The sequence below is a fragment of the Acanthopagrus latus genome, chromosome 19, assembly GCF_904848185.1.
Source record: "Acanthopagrus latus isolate v.2019 chromosome 19, fAcaLat1.1, whole genome shotgun sequence".
NCBI lineage: Eukaryota > Metazoa > Chordata > Actinopteri > Spariformes > Sparidae > Acanthopagrus > Acanthopagrus latus.
The window spans coordinates 18,813,044-18,821,886 of NC_051057.1; the positions used below are offsets into that span (position 1 = coordinate 18,813,044).

General features: G+C 46.0%; 1 protein-coding gene across 1 annotated transcript; it reads left to right on the plus strand.

The window, feature by feature from the left end:
• The first annotated feature begins 641 nt into the window (after nt 1–641).
• On the plus strand, nt 642–8,604 carry LOC119008971 (dermatan-sulfate epimerase-like protein). Its single transcript, XM_037079768.1, has one exon. The coding sequence runs from the start codon at nt 1,942–1,944 to the stop codon at nt 5,584–5,586; it is 3,645 nt and encodes a 1,214-aa protein (XP_036935663.1). The 5' UTR covers nt 642–1,941; the 3' UTR covers nt 5,587–8,604.
• Nucleotides 8,605–8,843: the final 239 nt, after the last annotated feature.

An 8,843-nucleotide genomic window follows, 5' to 3' on the forward strand; every position in this document is an offset into this window, starting at 1 on the left:
AAATGTTCCTTAGATGGAACCAAGCTAGCTCCTTCCTGCATCTTGTATTTATGCTATGCTACGCTAACCAGCTGCTGGCTGCAGCTTATTATCTAACACAAGAAAGCAATTCTTCTATTTCCCGAACAGTTCAATTATTCCCTTAATTTCATTTATTTCCTCCCAAAACAGAAACTTGTACTTTTTAATAGTTTGTGATAAGCTGCTTTCTCATGCGAGGACGGGCAGAACCACATCTAGCTCATAGCTCACAACCTCTGTGTGTTAAGGCAGCGCTATTATATTCATCTGAAGGCCGCTACCGATTGTTACTCACGCTGACCCTGCTAGAAATCTTCGGACGGACCGACACCGGGTTTCAAATCGTAAATATAAAAATCTTTTTGTCATGCTTGTATCATGCTGCAAAACAACAAAGTATTGATATTACACGTGATTATATGAATGTTTGCAGATGCTTATCTCGTTTTTTCCTCACTGGAATCGAAGGTGTGAGGACACAGGATGCCTGCACAGGTTGTCAAGCAAAAATGAGGCAACAGGATTGTGATTTTGTTTTTAAATTATCATTATTATTTAATTTCAATAAAAAACAAAGACACTCGTACTTCCTGTCAGTGTCACCACTTGTTTGATTTTTGTTGCTTTCTTTTTCAGCCTCAATCTACTAGGCAGAGAGAGAGAGAGAGAGACATAGAGAGAGAGTGGCTTCATGGGAAATTGAACACTGAGCCTTCCCACTCCTCCTCATGCTGCTGCTGCTGCTTCTGAAGTCACGGCTCCCTCTACAGTTTGTACAGTGGAAAGATTTTTTTTTTTTTCCATCCAGTGCAGGAAAACAATCAAACTGCCTGTGCTGAGGAGTCGGGAGGACATAACGGAGACGGAGCCCGGAGATCACTCACTCACACACACACACACACACACACTCACACACTCAGCTGTACTTGTGTGAGATGTGCGTGTCAGTCGAAGCGAAGGACGCGTTCATATCCGGACGAGACTCCGCGCGACCACATCTGGATTTTCTTGCTCCTCATCTGGGGGGAGAGAGAGAGAGAGAGAGAGAGAAGGCTGATTTACCGCCTTCTCCGAGAATAATGTCTCATTCTCTGAATACTTGAGGAGTGACGACAACTTTCCCCTCTTTCCGGACTTCAGTGGACTCAATCGTGGGAGATAAAGGGGGAGAAGAGGAGGAAGAAGAAGAGAAATAAAGGAGGATTTAACAATGCGAGCGGATCGATTTCCTGATCGGGATTTGCAGTTTTAAAGCAGCAGACAGTTTTTTTTTTCTTTTTGGAGGGGGGTCTCCGCAAGCGATGCTTTCCGCGGAGATGCGAGGTTCGCCGAGGTTCACGTCCGCGGATGTTGCAGCTCGCCCGGGCTGCACACGGAGCCTTTGGGTGGCTGTGATTGGACCGGACACGGACTGGGGCTGACTGATGTTTGTCCGAGAGGGAAATGTTTTGGAGGAGGAGATCAATATGAGTTACTGGCGCACAGGTTAGAAGGTGTGTGTGGAAGAGGAGGAGGAGGAGGAGGAGAGAGAGATGCCAGTCTTCTGGAAAACATGCAGGCATGAGGATTTGTTTTTTGTTTTCTCTCCTGGATTTAAAATGAAAACAGAGCAGAGAAACCTCCCGAACATGAGACATTAACGTGTGTTCAATCTCCAGACTGTCATGAGTGGATATGGATTGTGTTTGTTGCACTTTTTTTTTTTTTCTTTTTAACCCCCTTTTTCTTGACTATCATGCACTGGACTTTGATGCTGCATCATGTGTCTTCTAAGATATAATCTTGTTTTGGACTGAAACTGATATATTTCAACTGGACATTAACCAAAAAGTTATGGAACATTACAGAAACATTTCCAAGGAGGAAAACAATCAGTTTCCCAATTTTAAAATCCACTAAAAAATAAATAAATAAAATAAAATGCCCGGCAACATGGCAGCAGGCTGGGTGGCATGTTGTGTGTTTTTCCTGCCGCTCCTCGCAGTGGGGAACGCCTTCTCGGGGGTCTTCAACACCACGGACAGAGACATTTTCACGGACGATCTGCTCCAGGTCAAGCTCACACAAGCCAGAGCGACCGAGCAGTGGAAGCTCCAGTCCGCCGCCTCCCATCCCAACCTATATTTTAACCAAGTCGATGTGTTGCACTTGAGGCAAAGGTCCTCCACCACCCACAGTCACATATTTAAAGTCATCCGGGCGGCGGCGCTCACCATGCTGTCCAACGTCCCCTTTTACATGCCCCCTGCGAAACATGCGGAGTTTACAAGCAAGTGGAATGAGATTTATGGGAACAACCTGCCTCCCCTGGCTCTCTACTGCCTGTTGTGCCCGGAGGACTCTGCCGCCCTGCAGTTTCTCATCAGGTTTATGGATAGGATGGCCGAATACCCGGACTGGAAAGTGACCAGTGCGCCTAACGACGAGGTCCCCACCGCACACTCCCTCACTGGCTTCGCCACTGCTTATGACTTCATTTACAACTACCTGGATGAGCAGCGGAGGGAAGTTTACCTCAAGAAAATTCACTCTGAGACTGAGGAGCTGTACGAGCTCTCGAAGTACAGAGGGTGGGGGAAACAGTATCTCCAAAATCACCAAACCACCAACATTTTAGCCATGCTGACTGGTGCGTTAGTGGTCGGATCGCACAACCATCCGGAGTCGATGATCTGGAAACAGGTGGCAGTGAACTACATGGAGAAAACGATGTTTCTCCTCAGTCACGTCGTTGACGGCTCTCTGGACGAGGGGGTCGCCTACGGGAGCTACACGGCCAAGTCCATCACGCAGTACGTCTTCTTAGCTCAGCGCCACTTCAACATCGACAACGTGCAGAACAACTGGCTGCGGGAGCATTTCAGCTTTTACTACGCCACCCTGTTGCCGGGGTTTCAGAGGACCGTCGGCATCGCAGACTCCAACTACAACTGGTTCTACGGGCCGGAGAGCCAGCTCGTCTTCCTCGACACCTTCGTGATGAGGAACGGGACGGGTAACTGGCTGGCTCAACAGATCAGAAAGCACCGGCCCAAAGATGGCCCCATGGGGCAGTCGTCGGCGCAGCGCTGGGCTACACTTCACACAGAATACATCTGGTACAACCACCACCTCACCCCGCAGCCTCCAGCCGACTTTGGCAAAGCTAAGATGCACATTTTCTCTAACTGGGGTGTGGTTACCTACGGAGCGGGGCTTCCCAACGGTCAAGGTAACACTTTTGTCTCCTTTAAGTCCGGCAAGCTGGGTGGCCGTGCCGTCTACGACATCGTCCACGACAAGCCTTACTCCTGGGTGGACGGCTGGAACAGCTTCAACCCGGGTCACGAGCACCCTGATCAGAACTCTTTCACATTTGCCCCTAATGGGCAAGTGTTTGTGTCTGAAGCACTGTATGGCCCAAAGCACAGCTATCTCAACAATGTTCTGGTGTTCAGTCCGTCTCCAACAAGTCAGTGTAACAGTCCGTGGGAGGGTCAGCTGGGGGAGTGCGCTAAGTGGCTGCGCTGGACCGACGAGGGCGTGGGTGATGCCAGAGGGGAGGTGATCGTCGCCTCCTCGCACAGAGACACCATGTTCGTGAGCGGTGAAGCGGTAGCAGCTTACTCTCCCGCCATGAAACTGAAGAGTGTGTTCAGAGCCTTAGTTCTGCTGAACTCTCAGACTCTGCTGGTGCTCGACCATGTGGAGAAGTGGGCTGATTCCCCCGTGACGTCCCTCAGCGCCTTTTTCCACAATCTCGACATTGACTTTAAATACGTCCCTTTCAAATTCATGGACAAATACAACGGCGCCATGATGGATGTGTGGGACGCTCATTACAAAATGTTCTGGTTCGACAGCCAGGGTCACAGCCCCGATACCAGGATACAGGAGGCAGAGCAGGCAGCCGAGTTTAAAAAGAGGTGGACTCAGTATGTCAATGTCACTTTTCCGATGACAGGCACAGTCAGCAGAGTAGCTTATGTGTTACACGGGCCGTATGTCAAAGTCTCCAGCTGTAGATTTATAGATAATAGCAAAAATGGTGTCAGACTCTCTCTCACCATAAATAACACGGAGAAGATCGTCTCCATTGTGACAAACTATGTAGACATTGGAGCAAGGTTGACTTATTTAGGATTTGGAGGTCACGGTAAAGTTGAGGACAGATATCAAATCACTCGATATGGCCTTGGGACGCAACTCATCCCCAAACAAATCAGCAGCGATAATCAGCTGTTCGACTTTGGCTTCACGGTCAACTTGATAGCGGGGGTTGTTCTCTGTGTGGCCATAGGATTTTTGACCATGCAGAGAAAGTTTTATGTGTGTTTCAGCAGGCTTATGCGTTACGCCCTCCTCTCCGTGCTCATCCTGTGGATCGTGGAGCTGCTGTTTATGTCTAACAGCTGCGATCAGCTTCTCTGCGGGGTAAAATGGAAAGGTGCGGGTGCCAAAAGTGAAGTAAACAAACAAATCAGACTGTACGAGCAGCACCATCTCCCCCTGCCCACCGTCCTCATAGCAACCCTTCCCGGATCGGGATCGGAGCTACTCAAGCACCTTTTCTACAACAGCTCGGACTTTGTTTACATAAGAGTCCCCACCGAGCATGTGGACATTCCCGAGACCGAGTTCGAGTTTGACTCTCTGGTCGACGCCTGTGAGTGGTCAAGGTCGGACGCCGTGCACGGACGGTTTAAGATTATTCAGGGCTGGCTGCATTCGCTGGTCCACAACACAAAGCTGCACTTGCAAAATATTCAGCTGGTGGAGGGCAGCAGGGTCAAACAGCCCCAGAGAGTCGGCCCCTCCAGGGACAGAAAGAAAAGATCCAGGCGGAGAGAGCCGACGTCTGAGCTGAAGGGCAAACTGAGAGCCAGTCTGGACAGAGACGCTGAATATGTTAGGGAGATGAGACGCCATGTCGCGGAGTACCCTAACGCCCGGGTGGTCCTCAACATGCGCAGCGGAAGCTGGGCGCTCAAACTGCCTTTCATTCAGGAGGTTGTGGGACCTTCCCTCAGGACAATCTACATGGTGAGAGACCCTCGAGCGTGGATTTATCTCATGGTTTATAACAGCAAACCCAGCCTTTATTCCCTTAAGAACATCCCGCAGCACCTTTCCTTGATATTCAAGGAGGATGCTGTCAGCGATGGCTGCCCAACTGTGGCACCTGAGTTCAAGATAATCCAGAGGCTTCTCTCCCGTTCAGAGACAAACCCCGTCCTGATACTGGCTCATCTGTGGCTGGCTCACACCGCAGCAGTGCTGAGGGTCAGCGAGGGCCTCCCCGAGGAGTCCTACCTCCAAGTGAGGTTTGAGGACGTGGTCAACTCCCCGCAGGAGACGGCGGGGAACATCCACACGTTTCTGGGGGTGCCCGTGTCACCCGCAGCCCTCAACCAACTATTATTCACCACCTCCACGAACCTGTACAATCTAATGTATGAAGGAGACATTTCACCAGCTAACATTAACACGTGGAGGCAAAATATGCCTCGAAAGGACATCAGACTGATCGAGGATGTCTGTGGGAGTGTGATGAAGAGGCTGGGTTACACCCGGTCTGCAAGTTAAGTCACTGCTGCTGGTCAGCTGATATTGAGCTGTCTTGTTTACTGTCTCATCCGGTTCTGAAAAGAAGCATTGTTTTCTTTTTTTTTGTTTTTTGTTTTGCACTGACCTTGAGTTTCAGAGGATGTTACAAGTGGAGGGAGAGCTGGGTAGCATTTCTGCCTGTGTTTGGGTTTTATTTTTCTGTGTCTGTTTGGGTGTATGTAAGGTGGTGTTCAGACTACAGCAACAGATGTTCGTGAGTGAGGAATATTGTACATTAAAGTAGGCGGAAGGGATCTTTATTCTTCTCCCTCAGCAGCCCTTCACACTTACTTGTAGCACTCTTTTATTGAATGAGACTTTTAGACCTTTGCTGTCTTACAAGCAGAGGAATACCACTGAATTTCAGTGTAAATTTTTATGGTTGTTTTTTCTGCAGCATCCTTCAGCCGTATGAAAGAGATTATTTACTGTATGTCTTACTTTTTCTCCCTAATCTGAGATGTCAGAGAGATGTTTGTGCAGAATCCATATCTGTTATTTCTGGCATTATTTTTAGGGGGGGAAATCAAGAGATGTTTGGTACGCAAATGTTATAGCTCATTAAGATGTAAGAGTATTTATTAACAGTAGCTTTGGGAGAGAACTAATTTGGCTGTCAGGAATTTAAAGGTGCTATTGATAACATTCAGCCCCTAAATATGGCGTCTCATCTTCCCCCCGTCCATCGCATTTATGAGTTCTTTGAATCATCTGCCCCTCAAGTGGTTGCCAGTTTGTTTTAGCTAACATTGCTAACCCTAACATAGCTAATGCTAATGTTGCTAAAGCCGACTACAGCTAACGTTGCCAATGCTAATGTTGCTATTGCTTAATGCCAAATAGGACCTTATTTGGAGCACAAATTGTTCAGTTATCAACAGGTAGAGACAAGTGAAATTTCAACCCGGTTTGAATTGTGCCACGATTTACACATAAGTCTCTGAGTTATAAAGATCATTTCTGTAACTCAACTTTGTCATTAAAATAGTGACACCAACCTGGCCGCCAGCTCTGCGCAGAAAAGGTACTAAAAAAACTTAAAATCACAATAAATCTGATCATTTTGAAAGCTGTAGTCATGTGAAAGGAGAATTTGTCAGTTTTGTGAATTGCTGTTATACAGGAGCAGCATATTACAGGTTTTGGTGACTTAGAAAAGTAGCTTTTAAATTGACAAACATCTTATGTGTGATTCATGACATAATTCAAACAGTATCCAACAATTACTTGTCTCTCTTAGTTCCACTATCATATATGTTTTTGTCTGAAATTAAGGTCCCAAAGCTCCACCGCTGCTGTCTGAATCATCTGACCCTCAAGTGGTTGCCAGTTTGCTACAGCTATGATTGCTAATGCTAACATTGCTATCGCAGCTAAAGATAGCTACGGCTAATGTTGCCAATGCAAGCTGACGTGTACGACGCTAATGCTAGCTCGCTAACATTAGTGCAGTTCAGTACGCTCTGCCATTTTTACATTCATTTCCACTAACTGGCAACTACTGGATAAATACTGTAAAACTATTGATTCACAATCATAATAATGTTTTAATTCTCCACCTTTCAACAAGCTGTGGAGATGTATCATATATTTTTTAAATGTTATCAATATGACCTTTAATATCTGAACTTTGTGTGCTGTTTCCCTTTAAAACTTAAAAAAAAAAAAAAAGATAAAAATGCTGCACATGTAGACTCCTGCAAAGCGGATTTAAAAAAAAGGTGACAGTTGTGCTTTATTGCTCTAATATAGACGTATGAATGATAGGGACTGTATTTTCATTACATCAGCAGAGCAGAGAGACTTTATTTGAAGCTCGACGATGTCATGACGGGTTTGGTGGCTTAGCACTTTCACAGGGACTCCTTTGATTGTACACGGGATTCAGTGCATTTTTGTTTTTCCAAAGCTAAACTTTACTGTACGTGCTCGATTAGCTTGGAAACCTCTGAACATATTACGTCTTGAAGAAAGAAAGTTAGAAGAAGTATTTATGGATTCCAAAGACACATATCCCAAAGGATCAGGAGTGAATATGATTATTATAACTCCCTTTGGCGTTTATTGAATTGGATCAGAGGGAAGTGTTTAATAGGGATCAAACTGAAAAAAAAAGAAAAAAACCTGTCAGCCTTGACACATTTCTAGTCAAAGCAATTTCCAAAGCATCCCCCTCAGCTCCTCATATTAATCTGCAGAATGCCACAACTCGAGTCGGTGTTGTTAAGGCTGTGCTGTCTTCACTACGCGGGCGAGAAAAAAAAAGAAGAAAAAAAGACGACACAAGTTTCCATTTGCTGTTGTGGTCAATCAGATAACCAATGATCTTTTTTGGGGGAAGAGTGTTTTGTCTTGAAAGAGTTCAGCGAGCTGTGGACTGAACCGAACAAGGGGATGAATATTAAGTCAAGCTCGAGAATAAAGAAAAAAAAAAAGAGAAAAGGAAAAAAGAAGAAAAAAGGAGAGAGACCGTTCCGACTCTGTGATGTTTTGCTCTTTGGCCCGGGTGAAAAATGTCTCCTCGGTTGCCCTTTGATGCCGTCTTTGCATCAACATGTCTGTACTGTAAATTAATCACATGTGACATGCGGATGATTTTACGCAATTATAGACTTCCTGTTGCATCTGTAACACACACAAAAAACCACCACAAATGTACTGGAAATATTCTTCATCCCTCAGCTAGAAAAAACAGTACTGTTTGTTTTCTTCTCTACGAACACTGAGAACCCTTGACTGCCTGGAAAACCCGTTTGATGTTTTGTGGTCTTTGAATGTGTGTAGACTTGGCAGACATGCTTTCACTTTGGTGTTGCAATCCTGTTACCAACTCTGTTTTGTATTTGCTCGTGGGGATATGGTTCCTTGCTTCTGTGGCCTTGAATTACAATCATTTTTCTTTATAATGTTTTTTTCCCCCCTCCTTTCTGTGGGCTCCGGAGCAGGAGGCAGAGATCATGTAAGAGGAAATAATAAATTCATAAATATATCAGCAAACCGCTCTTTGTTCTGATGTTGTGGATTATGTGCCGTGTGATTATGTAACGGCGGCGGCGGTGGACGCTGTTGTGACACCCAGTGTTTAACCGCTGTTATCTATCGCCACGAAAAGACAGAACATGAATCTTAATTTGAGCATCGGGCTCGCTGTGGTTACTGCTAACCCGTGAATAAAAACGTCTACTTATGCAGATGTCTCTGCTGCCACAATTATGCAGCGGCAGAATCTCCCATTT

Excerpts from the sequence above, each read along its gene's own strand:
- LOC119008971 (XM_037079768.1), top strand. The coding sequence starts at position 1,942 with ATGCCCGGCAACATGGCAGCAGGCTGGGTGGCATGTTGTGTGTTTTTC.